Source organism: Trachinotus anak, unplaced genomic scaffold (genome assembly GCF_046630095.1).
Source record: "Trachinotus anak isolate AG129_WGS33_773 ecotype Australia unplaced genomic scaffold, CSIRO_AGI_Tana_v1 ptg000025l, whole genome shotgun sequence".
NCBI lineage: Eukaryota > Metazoa > Chordata > Actinopteri > Carangiformes > Carangidae > Trachinotus > Trachinotus anak.
In genome coordinates this window covers 1,664,283-1,684,230 of record NW_027273876.1, presented here as the reverse complement: position 1 = coordinate 1,684,230, position 19,948 = coordinate 1,664,283, and the positions used below count along the sequence as shown (strand labels likewise).

The 19,948-nt window shown below is 43.5% G+C and overlaps 1 protein-coding gene across 4 annotated transcripts; it reads right to left on the bottom strand.

The window, feature by feature from the left end:
* Nucleotides 1–815: 815 nt before the first annotated feature.
* plekha1b (pleckstrin homology domain containing, family A (phosphoinositide binding specific) member 1b) lies at nucleotides 816–19,705 on the bottom strand. Of its 4 annotated transcripts, none has more exons than XM_071462616.1 (13): nucleotides 19,589–19,705; nucleotides 16,187–16,372; nucleotides 15,075–15,131; nucleotides 14,657–14,702; nucleotides 13,416–13,513; nucleotides 12,422–12,547; nucleotides 11,415–11,552; nucleotides 11,150–11,218; nucleotides 8,720–8,784; nucleotides 8,535–8,598; nucleotides 8,241–8,330; nucleotides 6,729–6,802; nucleotides 816–3,553 (listed from the first exon to the last, which is right to left on the bottom strand). In XM_071462616.1, the coding sequence occupies exons 2-13, from the start codon at nucleotides 16,325–16,327 to the stop codon at nucleotides 3,298–3,300; spliced, it is 1,224 nt and encodes a 407-aa protein (XP_071318717.1). In that variant the 5' UTR covers nucleotides 16,328–16,372; nucleotides 19,589–19,705; the 3' UTR covers nucleotides 816–3,297. The 4 variants fall into 4 exon arrangements, 3 of the variants coding, with proteins under 3 accessions (XP_071318717.1, XP_071318715.1, XP_071318716.1); XR_011685069.1 differs by lacking the exon at nucleotides 6,729–6,802 and adding an exon at nucleotides 5,142–5,316 and having other exon boundaries at nucleotides 3,415–3,553; XM_071462614.1 differs by lacking the exon at nucleotides 6,729–6,802.
* Between the last annotated feature and the right edge of the window lie 243 nt (nucleotides 19,706–19,948).

Below are 19,948 nucleotides of genomic sequence, written 5' to 3'. Positions count from 1 at the left end.
GAGGTGGGGGCCGTGACTGCAGCCTGTTCTGGTGTGGTGAGATGCTCTGCAGCCATCATCTACAAGTCATGACCTAATGACCAATAGCTGCCTCAGAAGAGTTTATTTGGAGAGCCTCCACCCGATGAGACAACAGCCTGAAGAATGAGGCTTCCTCCAACTGTAGGTCAGGACAGACTGAGCTGAGGGAAACATGAGATTCTTAACATTTGGAAACAGTGACACCTTGTGGACATAGACGCATAATGACCCTTTTATTAATGAATACTTTGACCTCTGATACTGATAAGTACTATTTACTTGTAATACTTATGTACTTTTACTTAACACATCTCTTGAGTGCAGAACTTGCAGTATTTTCATATTGCAACGTTGCTACTTCTGCTTAAATAAAGGATCTGAATACTTCCTCCACCACCGTGCTGCCGAAAATACTCACTAGACAATCAAATGTGTATTAATCCACTGCTGAAAATAGTCCCCAACAAATGCACGATTTCCTCATGTTTGACTAACTTCTGCTAAAAACTACATTGTCCAGATATTTTAGGAAATTACTGAGCCTTTCTGACAGGATAGAGAAGTCAGGAAGTATTGAGAGGTGGAGTAACACATCGCTGGTTCTGATTTTTATGGGACTTATTGAAAAATGTAGAAAAATATTATTTTTTAATTTGGAAAATTGACCAGACTTTTCATTCAACTGCTACACATTACTTCAGCATCTAAAATCAGTAACGAAATTTCCTTTCTCGGCCTATATGTCATTGTTACTCTCCTTACATTAGCAAAGAAGACAAGAAGACTGAATCCAGTTCAAGTTGCTTTCAAATTTCTTTTAATAAATAGAGCACATGGTCTTAGAATCAAGTACACACTAAAAAGGGTCAAAACAGCTCATTTGTTTTCTTATCAACTCTTTAGAAAGAACAACGCAGGCACTTTACCCAGCTTATGTTTAACAGGGAACAGCAGGGGTGGGGGGTTGTGTGCATGCAACCATGCACACGTGTGTATAAAAGTTAGTAAACAACATATATATATTTATATACATTTATATATATGTGTGTAAATGTTTTTTTCCTCAAAACAATTTCATCTCTGTGAATAATAAAACCATCAAAACCAAAAGATCAGAACAGACAGAAACACCCACAACCAGCGAGTGTGCAGCGCCGGCAGCCTGGAGAATGGCTGCAGCTCCCGACTCTAAAAACAACATTTACAGATCAACAAATCCACAGTATGAGTTGGTTTTCATGTCTCCCCACATCTTTAAACCAAACACATGAACACAAATACATCAACGTCAGATGGAGTTGAAAGCATCAGTCACATGAATGAACAGTGCAGGAGGTGAGTGAAGCTGGTGAGCAGAATGAAAGTCAACACTTCAACACGTCCTCTTATTAAAACCTCGTCAAGTCTCATCTTTAAGTGCTGAGCCCAGGTTGGCTGGAAGTTTGCACAGCGAGGAGCAGACGGTTTCAAATCAGTCACCAAAGTCATATTGTGCCTTTGGTGAATCTTATCCTTTCACCTTTTTTTAACTTGTTTTATCAAAAAACAAAATGAAAATTTTCTCCAAGTTGTTTTGTATTTTGCAAATTTTCTCAGGTTTTCCACGTTTAATAAAATAAGTCCCTGCTCCAGATATTCTGAAAGGAAATATAAAGACTTTGATTTGCTGTTGTTTTCAGTCCTGATGTCAGAACAAAGAATCGTCCAACTATAAAAAGGTTTGTTCGTGTGTAAAAGTATCTGTAACTCAGCTACCAAGCAGCGGTCGCTCCACTGCTGCCTCCCTCTGTAATGAACAAACTTCCTGTGGAACAAAATGTAGAAGAATAATTATAGTTGTGAGCAAAGCTTCAGTCTCACAGCAGAAACTAGAAGTATTTGGAGATAAGGGGGCGATGGCTTCCTCTGCATGATGCTGAAAATCTCCTTTTTTTACACTTTGGTGATGTTGAACAATCATCCACATGCTCTATTGGTAACATCCTAACTAGCTACTAACATACTGGCGCTAGGCTACCAGTAAGCTAACTCCCAGTTAGCAAACTAGCCAGCACAATCACATATCTGTACCATGAACTGGAACCGTGCTGCACTGTGAATAATGTGACGTAGCTAATGAGATTTTCCCATCTCAGACTCTGCAGCTCTCAACCTCCTCAAAGCTCTGTCAAGATGATGGTTGGAAATTTGCCAGTTACAAAATATGATCTGTACACAGAAGCTCCACAAGTGAATCCACTGACCACAGTGATGACATGAATCTATAAAGTCCTATAAGCTCAGGGCTCATAAATTCTTTTTAAATCCATTAATCAACATGAAAAAGACAAAGACATCAGGAACAAGGTTGCTCCTTTTTATGTTTTAATAATCTAACATTTTAGAGAGTCGTTGTTGACTAAGATATTTGTTGGTCAGTAAGTTAAAAACCAGAGGATGTGCAGACCTCTGTTGAAATGCAGCTTCAGTGAATTTGGTGCTGTAAAGCATGAAACACAAGAGCTGTGTGACAGGATGAGAGGAAAGAGAGACTGAAGGTTCTCTGGTGGACATTCAGCGTTCATGATACCAGGCAGGATTGTCTTAAAAAGTGAACTGAGAAGCTGGATTAGTCAGACTCTCAGCACAACAACGGACACTTCCAGTCTTTGACAGTCTGTAACGTCTGAGCTGCTGCAATAGAAAAACACCACTGCAAACTTTGGTTTGTCTGTTCCTTACACGGACCCTGAGACCGCGCTGTGAGCGGGTTCCATGGATCTAACTCGGCTGCAGCATCTCAAAACTTCACTGTACAATATCAAAGCTTTTTCTTTCTTTGCATGACAACATGGTTTTTGTTTGCCAGCAGCATTATCTTGTAAATAATATGCAGGAAGACAAAAGTAAAGGAAAACACTAGAAGAAGAAGATTCTATCACACATATGCACACACATACAAAACACTGGTCCCAGTTTGGTAGGAGGGTCATTTGGCCAGTCAGGTAGTTTAAGGACAGAGAGCAGTCTCAGCACATGGAGCTAGTGTGTGTGTGTGTGTGTGTGTGTGTGTGTGTGTGTGTGTGTGTGTGTGTGTGTGTGTGTGTGTGTGTGTGTGTGTGTGTGTGTGTGTGTGTCCTTAAGAGACTGTCAATTATCATCATCAAATCAGGGTAATGGACGCGTCAGAATTCTCAGCGGTGCAACGGTTCAGCGCCTTCTCACCACTGCTGCCAACAAACTCCAGCTGAGCCATCTCACTGCGGCGTTTCCACAGAGACTCCTCTTCCCCCTCCATTACTTTGAAGACTGCACCGTCTCCTGCAGCGACAGGCGGGAGCGCGCCGAAGGGAGGGGCATCATCACGGACTGGACGCCGCTCAGCCTCCACGGAAGCAGGCCCAGGAAGTTGTCCTGGTGCGTGTCCAGCGTCAGGCTGAGTGCCCGCTGAGGTGGGGCAGGAGGAGGATTGTGGGTGGTGTAGTTCCTGGTCGAGGGGGTAGTAGAAGATGGAGGAGGATGTTGGGGAGGGAGAGGGGTGGTCACTGCGCTCCTGGAGAGAGAGAAGGAGTGGGAGAGAAATTTAGAGGCAGAATGGTGTGAGTGAGGGATGGACAGATGGATGGATGAATGGGTGTACTGACGGAATAAAGGAATGTCTCTTTGAATGGAGGATGAGTGGATAAGTGGAGTCACATGGAGAAGAGGAGGAAATAAAAGGTAAAAAGGGGAAACACCATGTCGAAGTTCTTCTCTTTATTCAGACCAGAGCGTCTTATCGAGCTGCATCACCTTGTTCACCAGAAAACTCCTCAAACTTTTTGTCATGAGAGGACGGCACTAAGATTTCCCTCTGGTAACTCCCACTTCTAAGTCAGGAGGTCTGAAGAACAAAGTTCTTTTACTGACTTTTTTTGTTTGTACTAAATTATTCATAAATGTATGAATTCATTTTTGTTCTTAAAGATCTTCATCTGCTTGACTGCACTTCAGATCCACAATTTTCCAGAAGAAAACACAGGAGACAAAACTACTGAAAGGTTTGGAAATCCTCAGGTAGCAATCCACTCGTCAGCCGGTGTGAAAACGTCTCGTGTGTTCTCCTCAGGTGCTTGTACTGATGAGATTGTATCATATTTTCTCTCTATGTGCCAAAGCATTAACGCCTACACCACCAAAGCTACCGAGCAAAGTATCAAACAGGAAGAGCTCTGTTAATAACCATCATTAGCATCCAACGCTCATGTAACAGTGGCCATTTTAAAATGAGCTGCTGTCACTGATGACGTTCAGATTAAGTTGTGTTTGCTGGTGATCAAGGAAACATTTAATTATAAATTTGCTCTTGAAACAAAACAACAAACAAAAAAAAACATGCATACCAGGATTTATGGGTTAAAATGAAGCTCTAATATTTTGTGTTAGCAGAAGGAAAGACAGCAGCCAGAGCCAGATCACAGCAGCAACATGACACAGGCAGACTGATGTTTTGTCACCAGAGAGCCACTACGGGATGTTCCCAGCAGCAAGGATAACTTTACTTATTAGACCTGTTGTTTAAAGTTGTTTAAACCCCTTTAACTGTTTAGTTAGCACTTACTAGCTCCCCCTGAGCGAAGCTGCCAGCGTCATGGACTGAAATAGCTCTTTATTCTGACTGTGCAGTGTGACACCGCATCTATTGTTGCATCATTCTGACAAAATAAAAACAGGGTGAACAGATGGCACACAGAGCTGCAAAGTGAGAGGAAGCTGTGGTCCTCACTGTGAAACCACATTTCAATGTTTTTTTTTAATAAACTGTCAGTGCATAGAAATAGAAGATGAAATGCACAGAAACAGAGAAATGTTTTTTCACTGAAAAGGACACCGTCTATACAGAAAATGACACCTGAAATAACTGCTTCAACTTTGCAACTCTACTGCTCAGTCACCAGAAAGAACAGAAATAGAATATGGATTATTAGACCGGCCTGAAAGGTTCAAGTTGTCCTTGTTTTTTTAACAACCTCGGCCATGATTCCAGTTGTGATGAGATTTTACCTGTTAGCTGAGATATGGGGTCACACTATCCACCTAAAAGAAATGCTGTGAATAGTGACTGTAACACACGGGCTCATGCAGTTACAAGCAACACATACAAACGAGTGATGCTGCAGTTGCCAAGGAGCAGGACAGGATCGAGTGGCAGTTGCTAAGGAAGCTGAGAGGCAGCGGGGCTTGGTGACTGGACGATGAGCAGCAGTGGAAGGGACAGGAAGTAGGCAGCAGGGCTCATTTGGGGAAGGTTAGTACATCACTGTCAGACCTCACTCTCTGAAAAGCACCCCCCCCCCCCCCACACACACACACACCCACACCCACCCACACACACACACACACACACGCACACACAGAAACAACACGACAGGGGGTTAGCAGAAAAGAAAAGAAGAGGCTCATGATGAATTAGGTTTTGCGACGTCCTGCTGGGAGTCAGGAACTCTGTAAATGTTAAGACATGAATAATGACACACAACATGAAATGAAAACATCAACTGACACAGGGAATAAGAGAGTGAAGACGGACTGTTAAGAGAATGAAAAGGAAAGTATAGATGGACCCAACTCATAGATGGATGGATGGATGTCAAAGTAAAGATGAAATAAAAATAATGATAAGAAGCTGGGATGTCAGCGGACCACTGGATGAATCAGTCAATGGAACATCAACAAGACGACAAGGATGAGTCATGACGGTGGACGCAACCAACAAACAGCATTCAGGCATGAAATGTTCAGGAAGCACATCAGTCTGCAAGCCTGGGTCCTACACCTGGTCCGAGGTCAACTAACATACTCATGTTCTTGATAGTTCCCAAACCAAGGACTTATTTTCCACCTGCATCAAACTGTGTCCTGCGTGATCAGATTATGATTGGATGACATCACGATGCATCAAATCCAGCTGCAGACACACGATACGAGAACGCAATAAAGAACAAATAATCAAAACCAGTATGTTGGTCTAATTTAAAATAAAATGTAAATGCAAAGTAACAGGAATCAATTAGGGCTCAAACAGCTGATCAAACCTTATCACAGCTGAGCAAGAACATGAAAAACCTAAAAAAAACAGGGAAAAACTATCAATGAGCCAAAGGTTCAACTTCCCCCAGGTTCTAAAGTAACAAATCCTCTATACATGTCTACTGTTTGTCAGATAATACCAGGCTGCAAAGCCATTTTCAAAACCATTACATTCTTAAACTATTATTCTGCAAATGACCTGCACACTATGAATGTATGAATTCTAAATTCTTGAGGTAAAGAGAGAAGAGGTTTGTATTCTGTACAAAAATGTTTGGATGCAAGACGTTTGTTAATGCAGGTGGAAACTACAGAGTTCTACTAATTCTGAGGAACAAACTCTCATGCAAACTCTGATTGTATCTGAGAGGAATCTCAAATACAATTCACCCACATCTACAAACTATCTACCTGCCTCTAAAGGGTAATTCCACTGCTTTAGCAACAGGCAGTGAGACTATTCAAACCTTACAGCTAGCAGCTGGACCAACACTACAGGGTTCACTCGGGATTTTCTGCTTCTGGCTAAAAATGAAAGAAGAGCTCAGTCGGATGCAAAACCAGAGAAGTCCTGTAGCGTGAAGGGTAAATGCTCGGGGAGGAGAGGCAGGTGGCGGGGGTGAACAGGGGGATCAGAGGAAGGGCACGGGGTCACATACGTGCTGCATTCACCACTGCAGAATGGCGTATACCTCTGTATACAAGGGCTGGACAGCCTTCTGGCCTGACGGATCTGAAAACAACAGTTTACAGCACAGCTCAGTTATAGTAATGTGAAGAGCCTCTTTCCAAAATACCACACATCCGCCCACAGAGGCATCACTGTGTGGAGAGAGTCCACAGAGGAAGAGCAGCTGCACCGTCCTGGTTTATCCTTTTTCACCCATCACCATCACTATGCAACTATTCTGCATTAACCTGTGTTTCTGGGGTAAATGTAATAATCTTAAATTCATAATGCGGCCGCTGTTTAACAGGTTGTTCCTGTATTGTACAGTGGCCTCAGAAAGTGCTGCTTTTTGATTGGCTGGATGGTCCAGATCACTTTTCAGATCACTGCATGGCTCTGATATTTGGTAGCTGAAGCTGTTGACAGCTGGTCCCGACTGTTAGAACAATAAAGGAACATTTATTGAAAGGTTGACATAGACGGTGACAATTCAAGGTTTGTTTTTACAGTGATATGATCCACTGACTTTCATGTTAATCTGTCCACGAGAATAATAATGATGAGTTCCCATCTTACTACATGATTAGAAACACCACATTAATTAAAATACACTAAAGAGGTCTTAAGAAATCCTGCTAATTAACAGACAAACTAAACTGCTTCAGTGCAGTTAATGCAGACTAGTTGCCCATGAATGTGATTTGTTTTATTTATATCAGTGAATTATAATTGTATTTTCTTTTTTCTTCTGGCGGATAATTCTGTGGTTTTGGAAACAAACTCTTCAAACAGAGAAAAGAGACTGAGAGGGAAGTTAGAACAAAGAGAGAGAGAGAGAGTGTGTGTGTGTGTGTGTGTGTGTGTGTGAGATAGACAATTTGTACAAAGACAACTGAAACACTTCAGTGTATGAAAACACTCTTCAGTCATCATCCTCATCAGGTTGTGAAAATCGTGACAAAGTGAAAAGACCCTGATTCTGTACAAAGTACATGAAACTAATCAATGAAAATGTTTCATGTCTTAAAGCTGTTTGTCTGCTGTCGTCGTTTCTTCTGCCACAAGATGGAGCAACTTCATCTGATCACAAACAACATGGAGCTCTTTCTTCATGTGGCGGGAAGGGACCAAAGAACTGAGGGGAGGATTCACCAACATCATAAAACTCAATGCATTTTTATATTGCAGTTTGTGAATGTGAGTTGGTAAATGTTCTTCTGTTGAATTGAAAATAAAATAGATAAAAATAAAGTTATTGAAAAAAATATGTTCTAAGACAAAAATGTAATTTCTGTATTGAGTTCTTGATTTTCAAGTGTCTGAATTCAGGTCAAAGTTTTTCAGTTTCAGTCCCACCTGAATTCACATGTATCTGTAAAAAAACAAAACCACACTGTCTCTGTGGCTTATTTTGCTGCATATTAACTTTTTTTCCACTAAATATTTTTAGTTACCAAATATATTTAAATGTCTCTTTAACCACATTAGAAGAGGAACCTACAGTGTTAGCTGAGCGTCCGGGGCCCCGCTGGGCCACAATGGCTCCTGAGATGGCCTTAATCCAGCTGTGCATGTCCTCTGGACTGTCAGCCTGACACACAGAGGGAGAGAATGCAGTCAGTGGGACACTAAAGACCTTAATGCATGAAGTTGTATAACTGCTGCAGAGCTCATAATGTGGTGACTTTGTAAACGAACATGTAAAGTTCCTCTAATGAAGGAGTCAAGCTACAGAAAAAATATGTTCAGAGAAGAAAAGAAAAGTTGCTGTTGAAATGCTCGTGATGTGTGTTACCTGTATGTAGAAGGTCCTGGAGCTGGTGACCATCTCAAACAGGTTGTCCCTCATCATCAGCTCACTGCAGGATACAGGGACAGAGCAGCAGCAGTTTTTAATGACCTCAGATGTGATGACCTGAATTCAGCCAAAAAGCCTGGAGGGCAGCACATGTTCACCTGCTAACAGCGAAGTTAACTGACCTCTGTTTGCACTCCTGAACTTTGTGAATCTCCTTCAGCGAGATGACCCTCAGCGCCTCCCTCTCCTGTGGGGAGAAGAGAGAAAACAACACATTTCACCTCACAGCAGCACAATGACAGATCCTTTTAAATCTGAATGACTCATCTCATCTTTACTGAACTATGTTTCCACTACAGCACGTTGACTGACTTAGATTTATATCTGGTCTGGTTTGACAGGAAACCTTCTGCAAAATGCTTTGCACCTGTGTCACTTTCTCCTTTGAGATAAAAGATAAAAACTAAATTGTGCAGACGTGAGTGTCTCATGATAAAGCAGGTGCAGGACAAAAGCAAAAGACCTGAACTTTATCAGACTGGGACGACACTGCACTTCTACTGGTTGGACTGTATCTTAACTCAAACATGTTTTATCGCTGCCACACTCAGACTGCATGAATCAATGGACCCACCATGAGATGCAGATGTATGGGAGAACGTGGATGTTTTCCAGCTATGTTCTGTTTTATTTCTATCACGGCACAATGAGGAGACTCACTGACAACAGCAGCAACAACGACACTCGTTCAGTCATATTAAAACATGTCTCCGACAGTTGATAATGGATGTTTTTGACGGCAGCCATGAGGGAAATCAGATTACAGACCTGCTCTGTCTGCAAGACAGGCGACAAATCCAGTCGTCCAACAGGCAGAGCGGTCATTGTTCGGGCTTTAATCAGCCGTGGTAACTTCCCTCAAACTGAATGTGAAACAACAACCGTCTAAAATTAATTAAGTTAAATTTGGCTCATCAACCGACTTAAACACCTGACAAATCGAGGAACAAGAAGAATCCTGTAAATCCACTATAGCTGGAAAGCCACACTGTTCATAATTACATGTACAACCAGAATCCAAACTGGCACTGGTAAAAGAGATGATGATGATGATGATGGTGCAGTTTCCCAGCCTGCCTCGCTTACCAACACACAGCCCTGCTAACTGGCTCAGCATTGGCATTCCTCCGCTGGTTACTGACTCATCATAGATGGCAACTTACAATTAAAGGCTATTTAAAGAACTTTCATGTGTGCGGTGAACCACATTTGATTTTCCTGCCTCTTTTCGGACACCGTGTATGTGACCTGGGACTTGTATGCAATTTTTTCCTGTAGCTGATATGAGGGTTTAAGTTGAATTAACACTCATATTTTTATATCACTGTGATTTATAATAAACTGAGGCTATATACAGTGGGTTTGAATAACATTCATGTGTCATTTGTGATCACCACGTCCTCCTAGTTTTAATTGGCCGGCAGCTGTGGAATGGAGAAGTGGTGAGGACTTCCCTCGTTAGCTAACTCTCCTCACTTCAGGATATTTTGAGCTTGTGCACATTTGAACGGCACAAAAAACACAAAGGCTGTGTCCGTTCACTGCGGTCTACATAACAGACACTCAGTGCTTTACTAACTTCACAACTACACATCTTTTCACTGACAAGTGTAGTTTTATATAAACTATCATTTTGCTCGGTGGTGCAGTGGTTCGTGCTGTCGCCTCACAGGAGAAGGTTCTGGGTTCGAACCCTGTGTGGAGTTTGCATGTTTGCATGTTTCAGAAAGTAGCTTAGATACCATGAAGGCGATTATATTTGTTTCTTTGTGACAGTTGTAATCATTATATCACTCTACACACATGGTTCTGTTAATACCCTGAGTGGGAAATATAAGGGCATGAACACACACACACACACACACACACAGGGTGTGTCCATATATGTGCACAGAGAGGCTGTGGTTAGGACTCACTAATCTGTCCACACGTGGCTCATATGAGGAGGTATTCAGGAAGTATGCAGCTGCATGCATGTAGGGACACATAACTCCCTGAAGGCAAAACAAGCCTCACTGCACGCACGCACGCGCACGCACGCGCACACACACACGCACACACACGCGCACACACACACGCGCGCGCACACACACACACACACACACACACACACACACACACACACACACACACACACACACACACACACACTGTTCTACTGGTTTCTATCAGCCATGCTCTCAGTTTTTTCTTGTTTTATTGCTGACACTTGTACAGTCTTACTGTTGTATTAACTTCTAATAAGCAGTGTGCTTGAGTGTGTGTGTGTGTGTGTGTGTGTGTGTGTGTGTGTGTGTGTGTGTGTTCACTGTGACACTTTAGGATTGAGGTTGGCATTAGTTTTAGGTTAGGGCTGAGGTTAGGGTCATCTATAAGGGGCTAGGAAATGCATTATGTCAAAGAGAGTCCTCACAGCAGCACATGTGCTCATGGTTAAGTGCAGAGTAAGCCACAGTCAGAACATTAAAGTAACCTGGTTACAGCCACTTCCTGTTGTAACGAGATTCTTTTAAAGCATCACTTCACTCAAATAACAGAAAACAGTTCCTCACCAGGTCAGACTTGTAGTAGCTGACAGCATTTTCATCCAGCATGAAGTACCTCCTCTTCCAGTTCTTCATCTGAGGAAGAGAAGCAGATCCATCGACACGCTTTCTTAGTTAAAGTATCAGGAAGGTTCGGGGGTTGTGGTCAATAGGTGTTAAATATACTATCATTGTCTGGATCAATGTGTTGGACAAATGTAACCCATATATTAATCAGAAACACATGTAAATCTGTGTGTGTGTGTGTGTGTGTGTGTGTGTGCTCTCTCACCACAGCTCCTTGTTTGACACAGTATCCGGCCTTGATGAAGGCCTGGTCCTGCGCTCCTCTGGACAGGAAGTAGGGCAGCTGATTCTGACACCGCTTCAAACCTCCGCGTTCCGCCCCGTTCTGCCCCTCCCCGTGCTCCTAAAACACACACATACACACAAATACACTGTGTATGGACAATTGTCTAAAAAGTTTTCATTTAGCTCTGTTTTTGGTCTCCACCAACTCCTGAATGAAATGTCTGGCTCTTTAGCTGCTGAAAGCTCCACTGTCTTCACCAGCTGCTCTCTGCCATTTGTATTGTAGTGAACAGTAGGTTTTTATCTGCTGTGACCAGACAAGACACTGACAGTTAATGTGCTGCAAAACCAAAAGAATGAGCTGAAAGAAGCTAAAATGCTACAAATAGCTATGTAGCAACAATAAACACAATAAATAATAGTCACAGTATTTTTTAGGAGGGCAGAAAAAGCTGAAAATAGCACAATGAAGAAATGTAGAGGTGAATTATTTTTCTTCTCTACAGTAATTTATGGAACTGTAAAATTATGGCCTTAAATTATTAGCATTGTGCTCTCATGACGCTGCAGACTCAGAATAAATGATCAAAGTCAATGTTCATTCAGTCTTGGTCCTTGTCAAAACCTGGCGCCTAAGTTACCCACAATGCAACTCTACTGCTGACAGTCTGGTTTGGAGATTCAGGTGTATTATGCTAGTCGCATTCGAGCCTCGAGCCCGAGGCAGAGAGGAGGAGGGGGCTAAGCTCACTTCTGTCTTCAGGATTTTTTCCACTGACACAGTATCAGTGTAGATGTTTGTTTCACTGAACATTTTTAAAAGTCAAAGTCTTTCAGTCATCGAATTCAGACCAGCCGTCACTTGTCTGTGCTGATGCACACTGGGTCACATGCCTGTGGCTGCATACCAACACAGACAGGACTGAACCTGCTGCTGCTGCTAATACACCACACGCATCTGTGTGAGAGTGTGTGTGTGTGTGTTACCTGTGTAGCGGTGATGATAGGAACTCCTCCTATGATCTCAGTCTTGTAGGAGACCTGTTTCATGGCTCCATGTCCTTCCTGGGAAGTCTCTGCGTGGGCAGCGTGGCCCTCGCCTGGCTTTGGCACCTGAAAACACAACATCAGCCACAGTCCTATTGTCCTGTCGGTTTGAGGTTTAAGGTTTAAACTAATTTATCATTTTTTCATCTCATCTTTAATCTTGTCTTTGATCATAAAACTGCATCAAATCAGCATTTACTCTCCATTTTGTCTTGAAAAAGTCAAGTTGATGTGTTTTGAACACACAGTTGATGCTAGTTAACAGGATCCACTGGATCAGTTGGTCTTTCATCAAATCTGTTGACATTAATATGAAATATCACCAGCCTTGCCCTTTGCCACACTGCACTGAGAACATGTTCCTTCGTCACCATGAACACATACTGTAATTTATTTTGACTCACTCCCACACACTCCGCCCTGCTGCCAGAAATACTCACTGCAGCACCAAATCTGAATTCCTCCGCTGCTAAAATAGTCCCTAACAAATGCACCGTTTCCTCCTGTTTGAGTAACATCTGTGTCCAGCTCCTTTAGTAAATCACTGAACCCTTTCAAAATAAAAGTATATATTTGTGACCTGTGTTTTTTTAAGATTTCAGAAGGAACCACTAGAAAACAGAATGGACTTAACTGTTGCTGAACACCAAAGTTATCATTAAAAGGAAACTGATTACAGTTTTTAAAAAATACTTCAAGCCCCGGAGACTCCTGACTCTTCTCCGCTGCAGCTGCAGGTGAACATGAAACCCTGACTTCCCTGCTCTCTTTCCCTTTACACTCTGTTAAGCCTGAACTCAATCTCTCTGGCCTGATGGGTGATTTTCCATCTGCTGCAGCCTGAGGCGGATGACAGAGCGGCCTACAACAACAGGAGAAACAGGGTCACCTATTGATCCATCTGTGTGTGTGTTGGTGTCTGTGTGGGGCTCACAGTGATCTTGGTGGCGTTGTTGAGAACACTGATCCATTCCACCAAGTCCTGCTGGTCGTTGGCTTGCAGATAAAACTTCCTCATTCCTGCATTTATAACTTCAGAGAGAGAGCGATGCAGAGAGGGAAACATTGATGTGTTGTTATCTGATCCTTAATGTGAAATATTAGACTAGAAAACGCAAGAGGAAGAGAGGAAATACACTGAACTTCATGCAAATCATGATCTAAAAATATCAGTTTGTTTCTGGATTCTCAGAGGCAGAGGATGTGTGTGTTTGTGCGCATGTTAACATCCCATCCAGATGCAAATAAACACACACACACACACACACACGCACGCACGCACGCACGCACGCACGCACGCACACACACACAGGTCAGGTCAAGGTTATTGTACAATTTCCTCCAATTGAGTGACAAAAAGCTACTGTTGGCCACCAGAGGAAAAACAACAAGTAGCGAGGGACAAAAGGGAGGAAATAAACCTTACAGGAGAGGAAAAGAGGGAGGGAGGGAGGAATAAAAGGCCAAGGAAGGGCAGAAGGGGAGAAACAAGGAAGGAAGGAAACAGGGAAAGAGTAGGATTGAAGGAGACTGAAGAGGAAGAGAGGAAGGAGAGAGGGTAGAAGAGACGAGGGAGTAAAAGAAAGTGGGAAAGAAAAACTGTTCACCTAAAAATTGCCTAATAATAATAATAATTTATATATCTATCTTATGGTTGAAGATCTACAGCCGTCACAGCCTCCACTCCTCTGGTTTCAGTCGCTCCACCAGATGTTGAATCTGGCTGCAGGGATTTTTTCTCCTGTTCAGCCATAAAACCATTAATTAGATCCAACACTAATGGTTGATGAGACCTGGCTCACAGACTGTTCCAGTTCATCCCGAAGGTGTTGGGTGGGGCCGAGGTCACGGCTCTGTGCAGGACTGAGTCGTCCACACTGAACCGGGAAAAATATTTCTTTATGGAGCTGGCAGTTTGTGTGAGGGGGCAGTGACATGTTGAGACAGGAAAAGGCTAAACACAAACTGCAGCCACAGAACTGGAACTTCTCTGTACTCTCCAATATCACTGTATGGTGTAGATTTCACCTCTCTGGAATTAAAGGAGCTTGTCCAATCCATGAAAAAACACACAGTAGTATGTGGATAGAGCTATAGTGCAGGGAAAGAGGAAGGAGAGGGAGAAAACGTAGAGAGAGAGAGTGAGGTAGGAGAAGAAAGTAAAGGTGAACTTACCAAAGCAGAACTCTGCCTTTGGTCTGAGTTTGGTGGCATCACTGACCTGAACAAGAGAGTAGAGTGAAGTTTATATGTCACAAAGGGGCATTACGAACACTACAGGACACAATATCAACACAGAAATATACAGTAATAAAAAAATACACGTTAACACCAACACCTTGCTGCATAAGTTTCCACTTATGACCAAAACCAGGGGACACGTCCTCACATTCACAGCTGGTAACAGGTCACATCACCAACCAAATCAGGCCAACATGCTAATGTCAGTATGCTAACCACACCCATGATGCAGCTGTCACATGCTCACAGTGGCAGTGCTAACATGCTGCTGTTAGCCATGTGTTATCTTGACAGTGATCCCCGTATTAGCATGCTAATATTGGCTAATTAGCTCTATGTAGAGAGGACTCACCTTGGAGATGTAGGTGAGTTTGAGAGCTCCCACATTATCTGCACCTTTAGGCAGATTCTGAACAGAGAAAGACAAAAACATCGTTATTATCTTAGTCATGATATTTAATTAGCAGCAGTAAATGTAACGTTACTGGAAAACAAAGACTGGGTTTGTTACTTATTCCCTGAAAAGAAAGGCTTGTAAACTTTCGGGCTGGACGGTCTGGTAGAAATCAGAGCCACAATTTTCAGAAGAGTATTTTTTAAATGTCTCTATACATACAGTGATAAACACACATTTTCTGACAGTGTAAAACACAAGTCACGGCCTAAACCTGATCAGCCTGATAATGAACTAACGAGCATCGACTGGACGCTGCGTCCGAGGGTCAGACACACACATAGCTTCGAGCCACAGTATAACAAGGCTGGGAAACACTGGTGGACAGGCTGTTTCAGAGACGTTTGGATTCTCTCATGGAGACAAATCTGGACAGGAAATATAAACATTTACAGAGTTTTTGGCATGAACTTGATCTACGTATGTGGAAAGATAATATTAATACCAGCAGCAAATATTAGTTATCAGCAGCCTAATTCAAACATCTGCTCCAAGTACCAACATCAGCCCCACCTGCTCTCTGACTGAAGATGTGTTTGAGGAATTCCCCACTGTGGGAAATATAAATACTACTACTACTGACGTTTTCAGTTTCTGTTCTGGTTCCTGTTTGTCCTCTTGGTTTGACACACAGGGTCTGTCACAGCTTCAACCAATCACATTAAAATCTGTGTTCAGTGTAGTTCTGTCCTATAAACACACAACTTCTTCTTTACAGCCACCTTCCTGTATTGAGGCCTTTTATACATCATGTTGTTGAAGCACCAGTGTGTAGGAATTACTGGCATCTAACACTGGTTGCAGAAACTACAGTGGCTGTCAGGTAAGGTCAAATGTCCCTGCTCCTGTTTACCAAATAAATTAGCAGTTAAATGCAGCTACATGTGGAAGGAAGGAAGGAAATCAGTCTATTGATGTAACGGATGATGTGCAGTGAACATGTAAACACTTTCCTGTAAAAAAAACATCACAACCAGAATCAAAACTAAAACAGAGCTGGTCCGCCTCACCTGTGGGTTGTCCATGTACCACAGCAGGCTGCCCTGCTGCGTGTCCAGGATGAAGTATCGCCGCAGGAACCTGCCGCTGCTCTCATTCTCCTCGATGTCCAGGAAGCCGCAGATGCGATTCTGTCGGTCCACGTAAGGCATCGCAACCCCGACCAGCTCAGCCCGCCCTGGGGCATCACAGGAATGCTGCCAGGAGGACAGACAGCAACTTCCATCAGGCGCAACAACTGCATGCTTGTGATAAAATGACCTCAGCATAGAGGTCTGTCTTCTATAGGAACATGTCCTGCTCTGTTGGCACAGATAAGACAGCTGAGACACATTTTTCCTTCTTTCACAGACACAGTTTTCATGCTACGCCAGCTCAGTCTGGTCTTCAGGAGAAATTGCCCCCCCCCCTCTCCCTGACCGGCTCCTCTGAACGTCCAGTCCTACAACTGGGCAACAGAGGACTTCACCTCTCTCACACTTTTCAGTTCCAATAGATGTGAACAACTTTAATCTCATGACTATCTCCCTTCCTGTCCACACAGTGAATTACAGAGTCACAGCAGTGAAACAATATCAGTGATATTATGACAGCTCTGGATCTGTGGGTCTGTCCGGCTGCTGAGGCTCCTGCCTTTCAAAACCTTCAGTTCCCTCTCAGACAAAACGTGTTGCCACAAGCAGCTGACCATCCAACAAACGAAAACACAGTCATAAGAACACAGATGAGGATTTGAGTGCAGCCTCTGTTTTTTCTTGTCTTAAGGTGTCAAACTGCTGAAAATAGACCCACAGTCTCTCACCTGTGGCTCCTGTGGCTGTCAGTTCCATCGCCTCAAGTTTTGGTTTCAGATTTTATTTTTAATTCCACTTTGCTACAGAGGAGGAATTTCAAAATGAAAGAAAACACAAAGAAAAAGCCCCAAACTCAACAGTCTGCAGAGTGTGTGTGTGTGTGTGTGTGTGTGTTTGGGTAAGACAAGGTCCAGCACTAGTTAAAGTATGCAAGGATTAACAGAGCAGGTGCTGGGTTGATCTTAGGTCTCTCTCTCTTCTCTCTATCTCTCACACACACACACACACACACACACACACACACACACACACACACACACACACACACACACACACACACACACACTATCTGTGTCTGCCGCTGTGATTTACGCCCAGCTCGTGCTGACTGAATGAGGATGCCTCTTGAAATCAATGGTTGTGTGCAGACGTTCAGTGGTTGTCTTCACTCTGCTGACAAAGGAGCAGAGCATCAAACCTCAAGACTTTTATTGGTTCCAATCAAAATGCGTCGTAGCTGTAAATACTGAAACTGCTCACACTGCTCAGATCTGTGATCTTCTTCACTTCTCAGTCAGTTATTACTCATGTGGACCGGGCTGATCTCTGGAAACGCATCACTCAGTCTGTGTGTGACGTCTTCAGTGACAACCAGCTGGTTTCTAAAACAGTTACTTATCAAACTGGGTTTCACCATCAACACTCAAAGTTCAGCATTTTGGGAAATGTACTTATTTGCTTTCTTGTCACAGTCAGATGAGGAGATTGTAATAGAATCTCAAATGCTCTTCAGTCTAAAGATGCAACTACTGAGAGGCTTATTTTATTAAATCAAAAATGGGGGTTTTGAAGAATAACAAACATATATTCCTCAAAGTGAGGAATGGTTAAACAAAAGTATCGTTGTGGTCTCTGCACCAAACCCAGATGTCACAGAGATCTAGTATGAAAAGGTGAAACCGAAACAGAGTCAGGTGTAATACGTGTGGTCTGGTTTAACAGTAGTTTCTGTCAGGATAGGAACACGCAGCCAATCAGAGCTCTAGCTGATGGTTAATAACACTTTTGTAAATGTAAATGACCGCTCCACCCCCCCCTCCACCCACCACCACCTCCACCACCCAAAAACATGCTGTATTAGAGGCAGTGCGAGAGGGAAATTAGACCTGGATGACAGGAACGTGGAGGCAGCAGCAGTGCTCAGCTCACTGCCCCTGATGTGTGTGCACTGGTTATACACGAGAGAAAAAAAAGACAGATAACAATGGAGACAGGGCTCTGGATGGAGCCGCCATGTTTGAAAACGCTATTGTTGTGACTTCTGCATCTGTTTCCCTCATTGGCTGTTTACTCCCACACACCACAGGAACCATGGTGGTAAATCTTATCTCCCCACACTCTGCTCTGAACGTCCCCTCACGACTTGATCATTCTGCTGGAGGAAACCAGTCACACCATTTTAGCTGTAATTTATTTATTGTATTCATTTGTTTTCTTTACTTACATCTGCCTTTAAACCCCAGCGTCAGGTCAAATTCCTGAAATTATTCCCGCTCAGATGACCTCACTCGACCTGTCAGTCAAGACAGTGGTAGTTCATTTGTTTTAGCAGATGAGGAACATACCTCTGAGCGTCGGGACGAGCAGTTCTCCTCTAGTGGGGGGTCAGACCTGCTGTACCTCACACTACACTGATCCCAAGCTGACTTTTATCACATGTCACACAGCTACTGAAATAAAATGACAGCACACAAAATCCCAGAGTCAGATCAGTTTCACGACCACCTGATGGAGCAGGAAGGTCCTCAGACCTCATGAAGGTGTCCTGCTACTGAAAACCGCTCTCAGGCTCTCACCTGCGGCCCCTGGGCCCGACTGTCAATTCAATCGTCTCGAGTTTCAGTCTCAGATTTTAATTTGAATTCCACTTTGCTGCAGAAGAGGAGTGTTGTGTTGTGTTTTGTCCAGCCAGCAATCCAGCATCAAAAGACATCTCATTTATTATCACTAATAAATCCCCATGTGTGAGCAGCTGCAACAGGCAAACTGTGGCTTCAGTGGTGGAGTGACTGATTAGTTAATTGTCTTTTGATTGGCCGAGCAGCTCTACATCACAGGAACACTTCCAGTCTACCAGAAAGAAGCTGACTCAGAGTGAGACAGTGGACCAAACACGAGTCCACACTGTTATCAGGCTCTGACGACCTGCACTGAGGGATGTTAGGAGGTTTATAGGGGATGAAAAGTCTTCAAGCCCAGCACACACTCACAATGAAGACATCACTGCAGCAATAACAGCGTCTCTGTGGGGGAGCGAGGCAAAGGGAAACACCGTCCTCCATCTCCATCACACTGGACCATGTGTCCCTGAACCTCGCTTCCCGTGAAGAGCTCACACCAGAACGCACGGACACACGCGTGGACAGCGTGATAAACAACTCCTCCCTGCGGGGGTCGCACCGCTGTCACAGGCCCGCACACCGCTCCACTCCCCGCCTGTTCGACACTTTCCCCTCGTGAATCACGACTGTTGCGGCAGGATATTTGTCCGTGTAGCCGCACAGTGTGGCCGTGAGGCGGCTCACACGCGGTGAAGGCGGCGGGTCGCGGTTTACTTACACAGTTCGGCTCAGTCCGGGTCCAGGGAGGCAGCTGTCCGGCACCGCGCCACGGCACAGGCTCCCAAACACACTGCTTCCGGTGCTGGATTTAAAAATAAAAGTGCTTACGAAAGCGTTACTTCCATGTGGACTTCAAAGTAAAACACCCCATGGTCCAAGGTGTGTAGAGGTGGACGCATGGCACTAAGAAGGGAAATGTCAAAGGATGAACTGTAGTTAAAAGTTCAGTTTGTCCAATACTTTAATCTATGACTAAATAGTACCTGAAAAAGTAGTTTACTGTCCCATCAGCTGCAGCTTCACTTTGTGTTTAGAGCTAAAGCATCAGAAACATTAAACTTGCTTAACATCATGTAGC

Coding starts and splice junctions, on each gene's coding strand:
- plekha1b (XM_071462614.1), bottom strand. CDS start 16,327: ATGCCTTACGTGGACCGACAGAATCGCATCTGCGGCTTCCTGGACATC. Junction 14,703..15,074: donor AACTCACCTACATCTCCAAG/GTGAGTCCTCTC, acceptor TCTCTTGTTCAG/GTCAGTGATGCCACCAAACT. Junction 12,548..13,415: donor ACAACGCCACCAAGATCACT/GTGAGCCCCACA, acceptor TTGTGTTTTCAG/GTGCCAAAGCCAGGCGAGGG.